Below are 17,238 nucleotides of genomic sequence, written 5' to 3'. Positions count from 1 at the left end.
CAAAGTCTGCACCACCAGCAAGATTAGAACAGCTAGTTTGTTATTATCTCCCTAATCTTAAACCTACACTACATTACAGGATAAATAAAACTAGCTAAAAGCATAACTAGAAAAAAAACAAGCAACAAATTCCCTAAAACTAAAACTATCATTAAAATAATATTCCTCACAACTGGAATCCCTATTGATTATATATATATATATATACACCGATCAGCCATAACATTATGACCACTGACAGGTGAAGTGAATAACACTGATATTCTCGTTATCATGGCACCTGTCAGTGGGTGGGATATATATTAGGCAGCAAGTGAACATTTTGTCCTCAAAGTTGATGTGTTAGAAGCAGGAAAAATGGGCAAGCGTAAGGATCTGAGCGACTGTGACAAGGGCCACATTGTGATGGCTAGACGACTGGGTCAGAGCATCTCCAAAACTGCAGCTCTTGTGGGGTGTCCCTGGTCTGCAGTGGTCAGTACCTATCAAAAGTGGTCCAAGGAAGAAAAAGCAGTGAACCGGGTACAGGGTCATGGGCGGCCAAGGCTCATTGATGCACGTGGGGAGCGAAGGCTGGCCCGTGTGGTCCGATCCAACAGACGAGCTACTGTAGCTCAAATTGCTGAAAAAGTGAATGCTGGTTCTGATAGAAAGGTGTCAGAACACACAGTGCATCGCAGTTTGTTGCGTATGGGGCTGCGTAGCCGCAGACCAGTCAGGGTGCCCATGTTGACCCCTGTCCTCTGCCGAAAGCGCCTACAATGGGCACGTGAGCATCAGAACTGGACCACGGAGCAATGGAAGAAGGTGGCCTGGTCTGATGAATCATGAGTTCAAGGTGTTGACTTGGCCTCCAAATTCCCCAGATCTCAATCCAATCGAACATCTGTGGGATGTGCTGGACAAACAAGTCCGATCCATGGAGGCCCCACCTCGCAACTTACAGGACTTAAAGGATCTGCTGCTAACGTCTTGGTGCCAGATACCACAGCACACCTTCAGAGGTCTAGTGGAGTCCATGCCACGATGGGTCAGGGCTGTTTTGGCGGCAAAAGGGGAACCTACACAATATTAGGCAGGTGGTCATAATGTTATGGCTGATCGGTGTATATATATATATTGTGTCTGTTTCTAACTTCAGACTAACTTCTAACTTAACTTCTGGCTCAACAAGAAAGGACAAAAAAAAAAAACTTGGACAGAGTAGGTGTAAGAAAAAGTACAGGGCAAAACTGATTTTATTTCCCCATTCGTGCAGTCCTCTATCTTGGGCAAACACATCTCTCACCGTCCTGCCACCAGAATCTGCAGGTAAGTGCTGTATTCAAATAATTATTTATTCTCTTCCCAGTATCGCAAATGCAAGGGCTACTATGAAGGCAACTGCAAGCCTGGGGCTGAAACAGAAGTGTGCAGGTGATTCAAGTATTCAATGCAGATGCAAAACACAAGTGTAAGAAAAGTAATCAAAAATAACAATATAAATAAAGGAAATAATTAAATACAAAAATAAATAGCAATATTGACAATGGTAGAAAATACTAATACTGAATAAACCAAACAATTACTGTATAAATGACCATTCAGTGACATAATACTATTACACATATGAACATGTTATTACAATAGCAGAGCACTGATAATTCATGTAATTACACAATATCACTCTGTTGTTTTACTGAATTATTATTTTAAAGTATTTTAAAGAGTTTGCATGTGTGTTTGTGTTTAATGTCCATTTTTGAAAATTGTGCATTTATCTTACATTTATTTGAAGTTGATCTTACACTGATTGAAGTGGAACTTTGTGAATAACTTAATTAAGAATTGTGAAAGAAAAGTAGCACAATGCATTGCGAAAACTGTTAAAATCATACATAGATGCTCTGAAAATGTCTACTGGACATTCTACAGTAAATATTTTATGAGTCTTTTGTAAAAACCAACAGTGAATAAGAGATACAAAAATATAGCTACCATTTTAATGGGAATAAACTGAATATAAATCTGTGCTCCGAGAAACATTATTGTGCTCTTTCTGCCACTGTCAAAATAGATTATCTAAATTCAGCCCTGAGTAAAACAATACATTCAGGATGACTTGCATCTTAGCTATAAATGCTAAACGTTCACAAGCGTTTTGATGCACAATTACACATTATTTAAAAAACATTGTTAGCCTTTCCAATTTATATACATAATGTAGCAATAATAAAGTGTTTCATACAGAATAATTTATATATTTTTTATCGTAAATGTAAGGAAATACATTTACAAATAAAATAATTCCATGCAAACCAGTCACATTTTAAAAAGTGATTCTGTACTTCCGTACTTTAAATATAGTACCGTTTCCTTCATTTTAAAGACAGTGACACGCAATTAGCCATAATATGTTCCCTTATAAAATCACTAGGAATCCTTTACTCCAACCCAAATTCTCTTTCCATCTCTCTCTGTATATGCCCTAATTACTGGGGCTGTAGGCAACAACGCAACTGATACAAAATCTAAAAGAGGCTCCAGGGCCGATATAAAACGCTGGAGTTTTTACAATGTATAAATCAGCACTCTCTGAACTGCACTTCACATTTTCAGATTGATAGTGTTTGCACAGACAAATGTAAATATATTGAGTTAACACCGAAAGGACAATGGACTTCCTATTTCGCAACACATGGTCTTGCAGAAAAACAGGTGCATTAGAAGCAATCGTACATTTTTATGAGGATACGCTTACATTCACTCCTCCTGTTGTTGATCGGTTCACTTAGACCTAAAGGTATATTTTATATAGGCTGAGTGACCATTTGCATCATCAGTCTGTGTGTGAAAAACATTGATCTGTAGTGCTGGAGCACAGTTTAAATCTGCATAACAGTCCCACTGACTTGGATACATTTTCCATATTACTCATATAATACTTAATAGGTTAGGCTAGTGGTTCTCAATCCTGTCCTGGAGTACCACCTACTCGGCTGTTTTTTGTTCCAACTGAGCTGTCAATTACTTAATTGAACCCTTAACTGAAGTAATTTGATTACATTTGACTCTTTAAATTTATATAGTGTAACTGATAACAAGTTGATTCCTTATTACAATAATTTCCATATACCATTTTATACTGTTAAAAAATATAAAATATAATCTGATTTAGGAAATTATTAGTTCAATTAAGGGTTCAATTAAGTAATTGAGAGAGGATTTCCAATCCAATTTGGAGTGTGAGGTATCAGTGTACAAATGCATCCCAGCTGGTAGACTGGGGGGTTAGAGAGTTAAATCCTCTGTGTCTTTGCTCTCCCGACACCTGTCCCTTAACTTTCCACAGACGTTCATGACAGGCTCAGTATACTGTCGGTTCCCTAGTCCCAGGATAGCGGGAATGATAGCCATGCTTCCTATGCCAGTACAGCTGAGGATGATGTATGTGCTCGGGTCTTTATCCTTTTCATCCTGTGAAAGGGCGATGATGGAAACATGCATGTAGATGATGTAGGGAACCCAGCACACCAGGAAGGTCAGAGACACGGCAACGACGCACCGGACATAACGTATGTTCAGCCTGTGCTCCTGCTCCGAGGGATGGTCCCTTTGCACGGCTCGATGGAGCTTACAGATATCCCGGAGTTGCTCTCTAGCGATCCACAACACCCTCACCGTCATGAATACAATGGAGCAGATTGCTGGCGTCAGGAGGCCGTACACTTCCAGGTAGATGAAGGCGTGTGGGAAGACATCTTTGTAGGAGCACTCTTTGCCCCAGGTCCTATTCGTGGAGCAATCTCCACCAGCACCTTCAAGCATCTCATTATGGCTGCAGTTAGTAATATTCCCAATAGCAATAGCTTTTCTGTTGTTCCACCCAAACGCCGGCAAGGAGGCATAAAGCAGTGGAGGTAACCAGACGGCCAGCAGCGCCAAGGGAAAGAAGCGGTGGGCCCAAAAGTGCTTGTAGTGCAGGGGATATATGATGCAGAGGTAGCGCTCGTAGTGGACCATTACCAGGTTGAACAGGAAAGACAGGAAAAGGAAATTGGGGAAGATGTGCACCAAGAGACAGGTGTGGAAGTCCAGTTCCCGCTCCAGGCTCATTTTGGGAATGTATGGCAGAGCGACTCCCGTGAGGAGGTCGGCCACCAACAAGCTGAGGAAGAAATAATTGGTGGTGTTGTGGAGCCTCTGGTTGCAGACGATGCCTATGATGATGAGAAGATTGGCCAGGATGATGGCAGTGGAGAGGGGGATGGTGATGCACTGGATGAGATAGAGAGCATCTCGGCTGTCAGTGGTCTGGTTTGCCATGATGGGGTGCTACTTCCACAGTATTTTCCAACCACAAACCAGGTTCCTTCCTCTGTCCTTCATCACGGTGCGCGTTTCTAGAAAAATGGATGACTCAGTGCAGACACAATTCTTAGGTCAAACCGCTGTGGAAAAAGGAGAATGGTGTAAAGCAGATTGTCAACCTCTAGTGTCTGATCCTCTTACTGGTATAATTACATGTAAGATTGCATTTAGTGATTCATTCATTGACATAATTGAGGATTGCATCCTGTAGACAAACCTGTGAAAGCCAAGGTAGAGGTCTGGAAAATGCTGGGGATACGACCTGGAGTATGCAATCAAAAATATTAATTTGATTATTCTGTTATCCCTCATTATCACACCTAATCTGATGTACACAAATAAAAACATTTTAGTTTTCATTGTGAGTTTTCTTTCAAAACTACTTTGAAGTATTTTAATCACAACTGCAGTTACCCATAAACAAAAAAACAAAAGGAACTGGATTTCTGAGAAGTGCTACCAGAATGAAAGCAGTACCTAAATATTAGTTTAATTTCATTTGAACGCCCTAGGGGAAAGTGAAAGCACGCTGATACCAAAATGTATAGATAACTAAAATTGAATCAATGCAAGACATGCTTCAAACTACTTCAGACCTCGAACCACAACTTGTCTTCAGAGTCTCTGATAACTGTAACTTCAGCCAATGCTTGATACAGGAAGGAGATGTTTTTTTATTAGTATAAGTATTAGTGTTCTTTTACAAAGGTCTAACCTAAGGTATTTCGATGTCCTGTCTGGAAACTAAGCTTTTGAAACATGCCTGTAAATGTCCCCATGTATGTCAAATTGTGCAGTTTGATAAATTGACGTGGATTTACATGTTCAATCACAGGATAGCCTTTGTCAAATATTTTTTTTGAGACAGGAGTTTGCAACAGAAACATGAAGTTCCTTTCTTTTTAAATATTGTGTAAACTTCAGTAGCATATTCTGAGGACTGAAACATTACAATTACAATCTGATTCCCTTAGCTAAAACAGGCTGATGTCCACCTGTTCACCTTACATGTACTTGATGAAGCCTTAGTCTATAGTTCAAGTTATTGAATGTCATGCAATGTATCCTTTCTTCATATATGGTTGAGCATCATTATGCCGTTAACTCTGTGCTACATTTCCTTGCACTCAACCGAATTGGTGGGTCTGCATTTAGAAAAGGACACTATATTACCTAGGCCGTGACAGATAAGACCAGATAGATCTTTCACAATCTCAGCTCAACACTACAACACTAATCTTTTCCTTCCTGCTTCTGAAAGGGTTTATAGCCGGGCGGCTGCAGTGACAGAACCACACTATAACTCTTGACAATCTGTACCCTATCCCTGCCACAGCAACTATCAATATCCTGTTCATTTTCTAAACCCCTATTTGACTCAAGAAAACAAGTTTGAACTCTTAGAACTGTCAATAATACAAGAACAGGGTTTTGGTATTTCTGCTGCAAACTGTGGTTTCAGAGCACACTGAGTCTCACAGCTGCTATAGACTAGTGATGTCAAACCAATGCCGTGCGAGATAACTATCCCGATGGCTCAAACTGTCACTCTTGGACAAGTGGATTAGGCTGCTATTCCTCTGCAGTGAACTGTAACGTATATTCTAGCGATATCCAATGATCAGTGAACACCTGGAGCATGTTTTCCATTAGGGACACACAGAGCAGCTCAGATCGTAATATGCTTGTATAAAGCATTTTCTCAGAGGTACTGCTGCAAAACCTTTTTTACATTTTGTTTGTATCTTTAGCATATTCCTTTGCCACTTCTGCAGATCCTTGAAGAAATCCTTATTAGAAGTTCATTCTCCTTAAGTGTCATGCAATCTACCTCAGGTGCTTTCATAATAAAACAAGCAATCGAGAGTATTGTGCCTGTATATCTTAAAGTGTATGCCTTAAGTATTTTAAAGATCTGAAATGATAAGCACAGTAGCTACTTAAGTGGGCTGCTTTGTCTATGCTGTTTATTTCATGTGACACGGGGAAGTAATTTAGGAGGAAGTCTGTAAGTCTGTGACACGATGCCGAGCGATTCATTTGCAAGAACTTCTGATTCAATGCATTTGCATTTACAACCTAGTCGATTTATAAATAACTTTTCTGTATGTGACCGCTAAGAGAAAACCACATGTCCTGTTTTGTTTATTAGAAAGTCTTGATGGAAGCTGCACTGAAGACGTTTATATTAATCAAACAGATCAAAAGCAAAGGTCAACAAACGCATTTACAGAACGTTTAAACAATTCGCTTTGTGAATATACAAGTTCATGGGAGAAGGGATAGGTCTCTGTTTTCTTAATATTATTTATAATACTTATGCAATCTGTTATTAAATATTCTAGCTTAGCTTAAAGCTTAAAGAAGGTATTAAACTATCAAACTTCATAATAACTTTATAAACAGAGACAAGTTACATGCATGTGTATATCTATCTATCAATATAGAGCACTATCAAAGTCTTTACTGTTATTATTAAAATGTATAGTTGTAGTGACAAGTATGGTATTATTATTATTATTACTTCAGGACTAATTTCTTCAACTCACCTCCATCAGAAATGGCCACATGTGTCTCACACAGCGAAAGCATTTGAAGGTTCTCAGCTATGGACTTTAATCCAGCCTGGTGGTAATTAACCCCACAGTCTCCCTCTGTCTGATGATATCCTTCCTTCTGGTGCGTTTGTCAACCCAAAAGAAGGTGGCAGGGTGTGGGAACCGCACTCCCGGCCACTGTCAGGAAGCCTGTAACTCCTTTCTCTCAGAGCGAAAGTGCGTCTGTGAGTCAGGGGGAATTAGATCTTTAATTTTGCAAGCTTCAGCAAGGCAATGATGCTTGTGATTTCTTAAAGAGACAGAGCCTGTTGCGCCAAGCCCCAAACGGATGTGAAATGTCCAAACATTAACTTTGCTCTGACGTTAAGAGGATGTAATACTAAAATGCTGGACTTGAGATGCACGACCTAAACTCTGGAGACTTTCGTGACTTGCATCAGAAGGATCTGCCTCTCTTGAAATAGTTGTCGAAAATGATAGGTGTTAGGAAAGTGTTAGGAAACAAGACGTTAAAGCAAACAAACCTTTAAGCGTGCCCAGAAAGCGATATATTTTGAATTGGTTTTAGTAGAACAAAGGTTAATATGCAACTTTATTTAAACAAAAGGGGCGGTTCTTCTCTTATTTTACAGACATCTATAACAGATAAATAAATACCTCTAGCAGATGGACACACCACTAAAATCTTCAAGCAACCACAGGTAACTACAGAGAAGGAAATCCTATTTTGGCAAGAGGATGAAGAGCAAACATCTCAGAGAAAACCCCTTGTTTTGTATAACACCCTTAGATGCATACGTTCAAGGAGTAGTTTATTTGTATTTAATTTCTGTTAAAGCAATGAAATGCACATCCCAGTCTCCCATCCCTGGATGCATTTGAATGACCATCTTAGTCTTTATCTCATCAATATTTTATTTCAATCAGGGAAAACTAAGGCCAGGTGCAAAATAACTTAAAATATAACACAATCCACCATGCCACCATTCGGATCCATTCCATTACACAAGTCATTATCAGCTCCATTACGTTATTTAATGGACCAATGGCCAGGAGTTGATGGTAACAATGCACAGAGAGCGACAACATCTATATGAAAAATACATGCTGTAAAACCTTAAAACTTAGTACTGGTGATACCAGGCTGTGGATAACAACCAAATGAGCCTTTTTGCGATACTATGACTTATCACAGATGCATCCCACAGCTTGGCACCATCGGTGAACATTGAGTCCAGATCTTCTGTAGTGTTTAGATCTGAATGTCTTATAGCTGGCTTCTTCAACTTTTAATAAACATATGGACTTGTTCATTAACAATTCAGACAAGTGCATGTGGTGCCAGACGTCCATTACCATAAAGTCATTTATCAGATCACTCCCTTTTCCAGTCACAGACAGACTTCTGTTTAAAATACAGCATCCCAGCTAACATATTGCTTTTCTTTAAATTCCTTAAAAATACATTAAGTACATGGATATCAATGCATCACGCAGACCAACTGGAAGACATTACCCAAATGACATGAAGTAGGGAAAAATGTATTAAGCATACATAACTTTTTTCAGTGCTTTTAAAATGACACTGAATGCTAAGTGCATGGACAATGAAAACAGTGAAGAAGTGCATACATTGAGCTTTCATGTTTCTTTTCTACCTGTCAGTCACAGTAAGCCTTGCTCATGCCATTTAAACATTACCTTTGATAACTGCACACGTAAAGTGATAAATATACATAGAATATCTTCACGAATTACACAAACAGTTTCATTAGCATCTGAGGTACAAGCTCAGTTTTAAAATCAAGAGCAAGGAAAGAACAGCTGTCCTGCTTTCATACAAAGGTTGTTAAATTATAATTTGAATGTAAGGAGCTATCTTACATTGATCATCTACGTGTAGATGCAAAGCAGCCTAATGCATTGGAAATGGCAGAAATACTCACTCAAATGCTTATTTGGAGCACAAATGCTTTCATAAATATATAAATAGATCATATGCGAGAAGCGGATGCTAAATCTTGTATTAATATAAGTTTCAAATGCCATTTCTCCTTTCTATCATATTTATGCATTTTATAATTTGTATTGTTATCCTTTTATTCCATTAAGTGATGAGAATAAGTTCAAATAAAGTAGATAATAAACCATAAATAAATAAAAAATTGGGGTTTGGTGTGGATAATTACTGACACTTCAGTTAATGTAGTGTGTAGACTTGTGAGTTAAGTGTTCCTTTGGTATTCAATCATGCCTGGTGGTCTAACAGGCCAGGTTTACGTGTCACACAGGCTCATCATTTAACTAAAGTGTCATAATAATGAAAACCTAAAGACATGCAATTCTTCTCTTCAGCAGGAGAGATACACCAGCTCCTACTCTTGTTTAAAAAGCAACACAAACATTCCCAGGGGTATTTCCGATAGAGAGATTTGAAAAGAACAAAAAGAATTTATGCCATAAAAATAAATGGAAAGGTGAACTGGTAAAAGCTTAACTGACACCTGGAGTGCTTCAAATAAACAAACAAATAAAAAACGTTGCTTCCAAATGCCCCTTTTTTTTGGTAACACGTGCAAATGACCACATAGCAAAGCAAAGTAAAAACAGGTTCTGAACACGTCTGCCGAGTCCAGGAATTAAAGTATCTTTCATAAACCTGACTGATGACTGATAAAAAAAAAAAAAACCTCTGTCTAGGTGTTGCCAAGTTAACTATGGCCACTGCTATTAGTATTTAGTGACAGGCAACCTGTGACATTCATTGCTTCCAAACAGAAACATTCACAGATGACTTCATATGATGGATCATAACAGTATATGCTTCTCTCATGATGCCCATATACTGTATACTGCATAGTGTAGATTTATTGACTATCTACAGTACTTTCCTCTTGTAGTACAAAAAAAAAAAAACTATAGAAAAGGGTAAACTGCCACAACTCCTATTTGTCATTTAATTTTTAGACACAAACACATTATCACTCCAAGTAAGCACTAAAGATGGTCCACTTTCCACCCTGGCATGGCAACCAATGGGTTTGGAAAGTGTTAACCATCTATGGTTCATTTCCTGATTACAGAAGGTGAAGGTCATAAAAATAAAAACTTGGTTTCTTCACTAGATTTCATGGCCGATTTCCAAATGCTTCTCTATTCGTTTTCATACGGGATTAGACTACGCTGTACAAATAAAATACTGAGATTGGTATGTATGATGTGTACACTAAGACAATTGAAACTAATTACTAACCAGGTTAAATTGTTCAAAATAGCTAATTTTAATCTTTTAACTTTTAACCACGTTGTTTTGTCGTTGTTGTGCATAAGTAGAGTTTCACTGAATTTAAAAGTTTATATTGGATATCTTTCTAAATAAGTACAAGCTGATTTCATAATTGATTCATACTGATTATAAATATACAAGTTTATTTAATATTGGTTTTCAGTTAAAGGTTTATTTGTGAAGGGCGCTATACAAATCAAAATTGATTGATTGATTGATATATTTGCAAGCATGTACACTAGGACACACAGAACTGTATAGGAAGACTGACCTAATTTACACACACACACACACAAAACACAATAAATACAGATGCTACTCTAAACTGTTCTTCAGCAGCTAGGTGAACTAATGACCGACTGACAGTTCCTGCAGTGCGCTCCAGCAAGGCTTATAAAGACCAGGGAAGTTAAACCAGCACAGAGCTTTTCTTAAACAATCTTTTAATGGTATTTAGTCGACGAGATAAGGAGCACATTTATTTACACTGCATTAACTTTGACATCATGGCTGCATGTGGTTCATAAACAAGCTGCTTTACCCTTTTGGATGCACAGACTCCCTCCCCCACGCTACTCCCAATAAAATGGACTTCAGCCTGCATTTCTATTCGATTGTGGATGTCAGCCTTTATCACTGGAAGCTTTCAATTGAATGAATAGGTTCTTAAATCTCAAACCACAAAACAAAATACTTATATAGCTGGGATTAGCTGTTTATAAGTTTATTCAGGCTGTAACTATGATCTTAAAACTGATATCTACAAGAGGAAATGCTGTTCACTGTCAAAACAAGCCTGCCCTGAAGCTTTTTATCTCTGCATTTACCAGGAGTACATTTTCAATTGACCAGATTGTCTGCTTTTTTGTCGGCTGTAGGATCTGTTGTTATCTCAGATGTGTTTTCCACAAACCGAGAATCAATTAAAAAATGAAAAAAACACAGGATTTGAACCTGACACAGAGAGATTCGTCTGTAGAGAAGAATACCTAACCAACAATGACATTTAGATACGTCTGCAGCGGGATTAATGCTTTAGACGTAAACCAAATGTTATGTACCAGACTTATTATCCAGCAATGTCATATTGTCCACATTTATCTGTTGATGCTCCTCGGGAAAGATGTATAACTGCCAGTACCGCACGACAAGCCAACGCACTTCCTTTTTACCGGTCTGGTCTCTGAAGGCAGAAGACTTTAGCCTTGTGATCTCCCGAAGCCGTAACTGCCAGAGAAGCATCCCTGCAAAGAACGACACAGCGTGCATTAATGGAGGAGGACAGCACAGGAATAGGGCTATACTAACATGTGTAAATATTTATGCATTAAAACAGCAAGAACTTGCCCTCTGACCGAACACCAATAAAAGATTGCTAGCAGGAAAATAAACCCATTACATTTCTCATGGACAGCAGGCAAACACTAATTAAAAAAAACTAAATATTTAGAACGAGGTTTTCCCTGGTTTATCTTGAGACTCTGACCTGCTGAGGGTGAAGTCGAGGATTTCGGCTGTGTGCCCATGGTACTCTGACACCATGTCACCAGAACGAGCATCCCAGATCCGCACTGCCCCGTCCAGACTGCAGGTGGACACCAACGAAGAGCTCTCCTCCCACTGGAGATGAACAATGCCGGCCTGCCACACACAACACAAGTCAGGGGGACTGGAGAGGGTACTGAAGACAACATGCTTATTCATATTTATTAGGTGGCACTAGTCAAAACAATAGAAGAAACTGAAAATACACCGATCAGCCATAACATTATGACCACTGACAGGTGAAGTAAATAACACTGATAATCTCGTTATCATGGCACCTGTCAGTGGGTGGGATATATTAGGCAGAAAGTGAACATTTTGTCCTCAAAGTTGATGTGTTAGAAGCAGGAAAAATGGGCAAGCGTAAGGATCTGAGCGACTTTGACAAGGGCCAAATTGTGATGGCTAGACGACTGGGTCAGAGCATCTCCAAAACTGCAGCTCTTGTGGGGTCTCCCCGGTCTGCAGTGGTCAGTACCTATCAAAAGTGGTCATGGGCGGCCAAGGCTCATTGATGCACGTGGGGAGTGAAGGCTGACCCGTGTGGTCTGATCCAACAGACGAGCTACTGTAGCTCAAATTGCTGAAAAAGCTGGTTCTGGTCGGAAGGTGTCAGAACACACAGTGCATCGCAGTTTGTTGTGTATGGGGCTGCGTAGCCGCAGACCAGTCAGGGTGCCCATGCTGACCCCTGTCCACTGCCGAAAGCGCCTACAATGGGCACGTGAGCATCAGAACTGGACCACGGAGCAATGGAGGAAGGTGGCCTGGTCTGATGAATCACGAGTTCAAGGTGTTGAATTGGCCTCCAAATTCCCCAGATCTCAATCCAATTGAGCATCTGTGGGATGTGCTGGACAAACAAGTCCGATCCATGGAGGCCCCACCTCGCAACTTACAGGACTTAAAGGATCTGCTGCTAACGTCTTGGTGCCAGATACCACAGCTCACCTTCAGAGGTCTAGTGGAGTCCATGCCTCGATGGGTCAGGGCTGTTTTGGTGGCAAAAGGGGAACCTACACAATATTAGGCAGGTGGTCATAGTGTTATGGTTGATTGGTGTAAATGAATGGGTCTTTCTGTTTGGTGCAGTGCAGGTCATCTCTGGCCACCAAGGCTTAGAGATAAAACATTTTACTTGCAAAACCTTCCACTTAAACACGGCACGTGGGGATGAGACGTACTACCAGACATGTAAATGTTTCCATCGGCCTTTACCTCATGCTGACACTTGTTCCTCAGACTCTGTGTTGGAAGGTCATAGATGGCTAAAGTCCCATCCAGGTAAGCGACCGCAGCCAAAGGCATTCTGCAACAGAGTTAGCAAACAGTTCCTACTCCTTCATGGTAGCACACAGCAGAGAAGCGTCAGAGAACCAATGGAGTGATCTTCTATATGATAGTATGTTCTTTAGAAAAACTTAAGACGTGTCTTCCTGACTGCCCGTCTTCGGAGCACTTCGTTAGAGCTGAATAAACTACTCTGGGATTATTCTAATTAAATCGGGCCCTGAGTGTTCATTGTCCGCCTACCTACTGAGGCAGTACATTGTTCCCTATCAAGAGCTGTAATCAAACAACATTTTGAGAATAAACGCTGCTGCACTACCTCTGGCACCAGTAAATCGGGAACAATTAGATTCATGGTCTGTCATGTGCATCTGTTTATTAATTTGGTTCTCCATTATGCCAGAGCTGCCCTCAGACCTCCTCCAAACACATACAGACTCACTTTAGTATGATGGTTCAGTTCATCGACTGTGCGCTTGGTGCAGCTGCTGTAAAATGTTATCTACTTACTAGAACACAAAGTAAATACAAGATAAACTTGTATTTACAAATACAAAACACAGACCCAAGTATTCCTTCAAAACGTCAGCTATAAAGAGTGCTTCATACTCACACGTTACAGAATCCCACAGCCTCCACAGAGTTCGACCGAGTTTCTTCCTCCATTGAGCTCTGAGGTTTGTTCCCCTCCTCCGAGAACACGCCCACAACCTGCAATCACACGCCCACAATTACAGCAACACGACTACCATACCTTTTCACAACTAAACGTCTCCATTCAAAACTAAATTCTCTGTTTTGGCCACAAAGGAAAGATGGTTAAGGATGGTACAGTAGATGTAGGAATAATACACTATTTAGCAGAGACAGTATTCTTGAATAAATAGTACAGAAAGGAATATGTTAATTGGATATTGGAAAACAGTAACTAATGCAGCAGTAAATGTAACATGCTGTACATTAAATTGAACATACACCCTGCTGATAATAGTGCCAGTATTACTTGAATTTCCTATCCGTCCGAGACGTTTATTGATTAAATATTTTCATGTTGTGCCAATGCAGGACACCTGATTTCCATATGTGCAAAACGACTCATCTTCCTTTGATCTAGCATGCAAATCTGCAAGAACACATCCCTATTGAGTAAATCCTGGGATGTCACATAGTGCCACCTACTGGACACCTAGTTTAACGCATGATAATCTGAATATTCAACTGACCTCAGTCTCCTAAATGGAGTTTGTGTGATACAGCAACAAAAGCAGAATCTCATCAAGTTGCTTTCTCTTGTTTAGTTTAGTTCTATTTCAAAACATAGATCTGTGCTTCTAATTCCTGGTCATTCTGATATTATTATTGCATCTTTTTTTTTTTGGTTTGATGCCCAGGACTGACCTTTCCTGTGGCAGTATTAATGAGTTTGGCCCTGCAGTCCACCGAGCCAGTCAGCACAAGGCTGCCATCTTTGTTGCAGGCCATACAGGTCAGGGAACCCTGGTGCCCATCCGGTCCTGAGGTTATAAATGCAACAGAAAATATTGTCATGAGCAGCACTTACAAATCCACACTGTGCTAGTGCAAGAACAGTGATTAACATTGACCTGACAGCCTCCTTGTCCGAGAATCTTACAGGCGCATCATTTTTCAAATTGTTCATTATATTAGGACACACAGAATGATACGATTACTCACCTTTCAGTACATGGATGGCATTGCCCTGTTTCAGGTCCCACAGTCTGACTATTCCATCTTCATAGCCAACTACCGCTCGCTTTCCTGCCACATATCACACAGTAAATCTGCTGCTGTCCACCAGCACACAACACCTGTGCCAGCATTTGTCACTACACACTTTGCAAGGCAGACAGAATGTTAATCGCATTGTTTAGTGAAATGGACATCCGATAGATGGATGATTTTTATGACTACTATGGCTGGACTACAGTAGTAGTAATGATATTCAAGAATACAAAGCTGAATTAATTGTACAGTAACCTTACACAATAGCAAAACTACACTTCAGGCTCCCTGTTTAAAATTCCTGCCCTTTGTTTCACGGTACTTAGACAGAAACCTTTCTTGTTCTGCAACCCAACTTTGTTTGGTTATGTCAGCTCCTGTGGCAGCGAAGATGCCCCCACTCAGACTCAACTCAGGTGTGCTATCCGAGATTACGTTCTTACCATCGGGCAGGATTTTCCCACTGGTGGCCTGGCAGCCAGGCCCTTGGAACGTCTTGCACTCCCCGCTGGGGATTTTCCACATCCACATGTTCCCGTCTGCTGTACCAGCGAGCAGGACAGGGGCACAAGGGTGCCACTCTATCCACTGTAACACACACAAAATGCACCATCACCACCGAATCAAAACCCAGATACATCAGGTATTTATGATTGCTATCGTGGAAGCCAAGTAATCTATACTACTTGGTACTAGGGTTTGATACGATAAAATTGAATGTCATGTAATTAATAAGGCCCTTAAACACGTTAACATGAAACATTAACAGAAAAACTAACTCACTGACTATTTTATACTTGTAAAAAAGTGTCCATATATGTGGTTTGAGGGCACCAGTCCCTGAAGCAAGCTGGGGTTACCAGGCTCTCACCTCCAGATCTCCCACCTCAAAGGACCAGATCTCCCCCTTGGTTTCCACCTTCCACACTTTTATAAGGCCACCCATATCCCCTGTGGCCACAAGTGTCGAATCGTGGCTGAAGGCTGCACAGATGACAGAGTCCTTGTGTCCTGTCAGACATCGCAGCACCGGATTAATAATAGTCATTAAAAATACATTGTCAAAAAACATCTCGGAAGGTGTAAATTATCCTATTTCGTTGCCCTACAGTAGATACCTGTACACTCCATGACCACATCTCCGTCGTTCACCCTCCAAACAAAAGCCTTGTCATCTTCACCGCCAGTCACTGCCAAGCTGTTAGTGGCCGGGTCTAAATTTACACAGAAAACAGAGCCTGCAAAGAAACAAACGGGAATATTATCAGTGAGCTCTGGGCACAGCCTACCATCTCCACATCAGCTTTGGGTATTCACTCAAGACATTCAAGAATCTGTCATATAATACTTTGTTTGTTTTTTATATTGAACTTTAACAATTTGGTCAACTATATTTCCTGACTAACTCATTATATATGATCACAGATGCCTAAACAGCTCTTAAAAGGCTACCTATTAATGAGATACAGACACATCCTATCAAACACTCCCATAATCCACTTGGGCCCAATCCAGGACCCTGTCTCATGAATATGCCACCATGAGCAGCACTTGGCACACGTTCATGGTTATTTCTGATCTGTGAAAATTACCCAAGAGTTCATAAGAATTAAGAAACCCTACTAACTGTCCTAGGTAAATTAATCCCGATATTGTGTGATCATACGGCGAGCTGACCGACAGTCACCTGTGTGTTTAGAGAAGGTGAGTTCACTGTCGTCCTGGCCCGCCTCCATGTCCTCATCTTCCGTCTGCCAGTCCTCATCGTCCGCCACATTCCCGTCTCCGTCCTCCTCCTCAAAATCCACATCTTCCAGCTCTTCAGCCAAGTCGTCTTAGCGAAAATACAAAATGCAAATTGGATGTCATTTTTTAAGCGCCTAGAAATATCTACGACCCCGATATAGCACTACAGTGCAAATGTCAACATGGCACAACATGGCTGGTAGGCGGACATGGTGTGCGAGCTCAGAAAATGTGCGTTTACATTACCTGGGGTCTGTTCGGTTTCATTCAGCTCGATCACTTCCACTATTTCTTCATCCCCGTGTAAATCTACAGCAACTTCTTCTGTGTTTTCCATGCTGTCCGATCCTATGTGCCTAGTGGGATCCCTGCCACACAGTTTATGAATGTTTACACTAAAAAGTTGTCAGCGTGACCGACTCTCTATCTCTGATGTTTATTGTCAAAACCAAAAAACGACATAATTTGGACTCATCGATTACTGTCCTAATCAGACTCTTTATCGATATATTGAAGTTAGTTCAATAGATGTAAAGACGCGTGTATCCTTATGGCTAATCTCACGTGTTAAAAGAGATGCAGCCGAACCCAGATTGAAAGTTTGATTGATTTGTTGGCCATCCAACCAGAGTACCCGTTCGCAGAGAAAGCACCAATTAGACTCGGATATGGGCGGGGCTATCGGAAACCATCTCCAGTGGGTTTGGTTGAGGCGAAGAA

General features: G+C 40.5%; 2 protein-coding genes across 2 annotated transcripts; both read right to left on the bottom strand.

The window, feature by feature from the left end:
* Positions 1-1,220: 1,220 nt before the first annotated feature.
* Positions 1,221-10,190, bottom strand: LOC136711222 (G-protein coupled bile acid receptor 1). Its single transcript, XM_066687318.1, has 2 exons — positions 6,900-10,190; positions 1,221-4,430 (listed from the first exon to the last, which is right to left on the bottom strand). The coding sequence occupies exon 2, from the start codon at positions 4,303-4,305 to the stop codon at positions 3,271-3,273; it is 1,035 nt and encodes a 344-aa protein (XP_066543415.1). The 5' UTR covers positions 4,306-4,430; positions 6,900-10,190; the 3' UTR covers positions 1,221-3,270.
* Positions 10,191-10,620: 430 nt separating this feature from the next.
* On the bottom strand, positions 10,621-17,107 carry aamp (angio-associated, migratory cell protein). The gene is made up of 11 exons (XM_066687316.1): positions 16,765-17,107; positions 16,460-16,606; positions 15,891-16,010; positions 15,644-15,783; positions 15,216-15,360; positions 14,725-14,808; positions 14,428-14,543; positions 13,643-13,740; positions 12,958-13,048; positions 11,681-11,835; positions 10,621-11,438 (listed from the first exon to the last, which is right to left on the bottom strand). The coding sequence occupies exons 1-11, from the start codon at positions 16,853-16,855 to the stop codon at positions 11,363-11,365; spliced, it is 1,263 nt and encodes a 420-aa protein (XP_066543413.1). The 5' UTR covers positions 16,856-17,107; the 3' UTR covers positions 10,621-11,362.
* Between the last annotated feature and the right edge of the window lie 131 nt (positions 17,108-17,238).

Source organism: Amia ocellicauda, chromosome 16, assembly GCF_036373705.1.
Source record: "Amia ocellicauda isolate fAmiCal2 chromosome 16, fAmiCal2.hap1, whole genome shotgun sequence".
In the NCBI taxonomy this organism is placed as follows: domain Eukaryota; kingdom Metazoa; phylum Chordata; class Actinopteri; order Amiiformes; family Amiidae; genus Amia; species Amia ocellicauda.
Note: the sequence above shows the minus strand (reverse complement) of the source record. Positions and strands in the feature narration are given on the sequence as shown.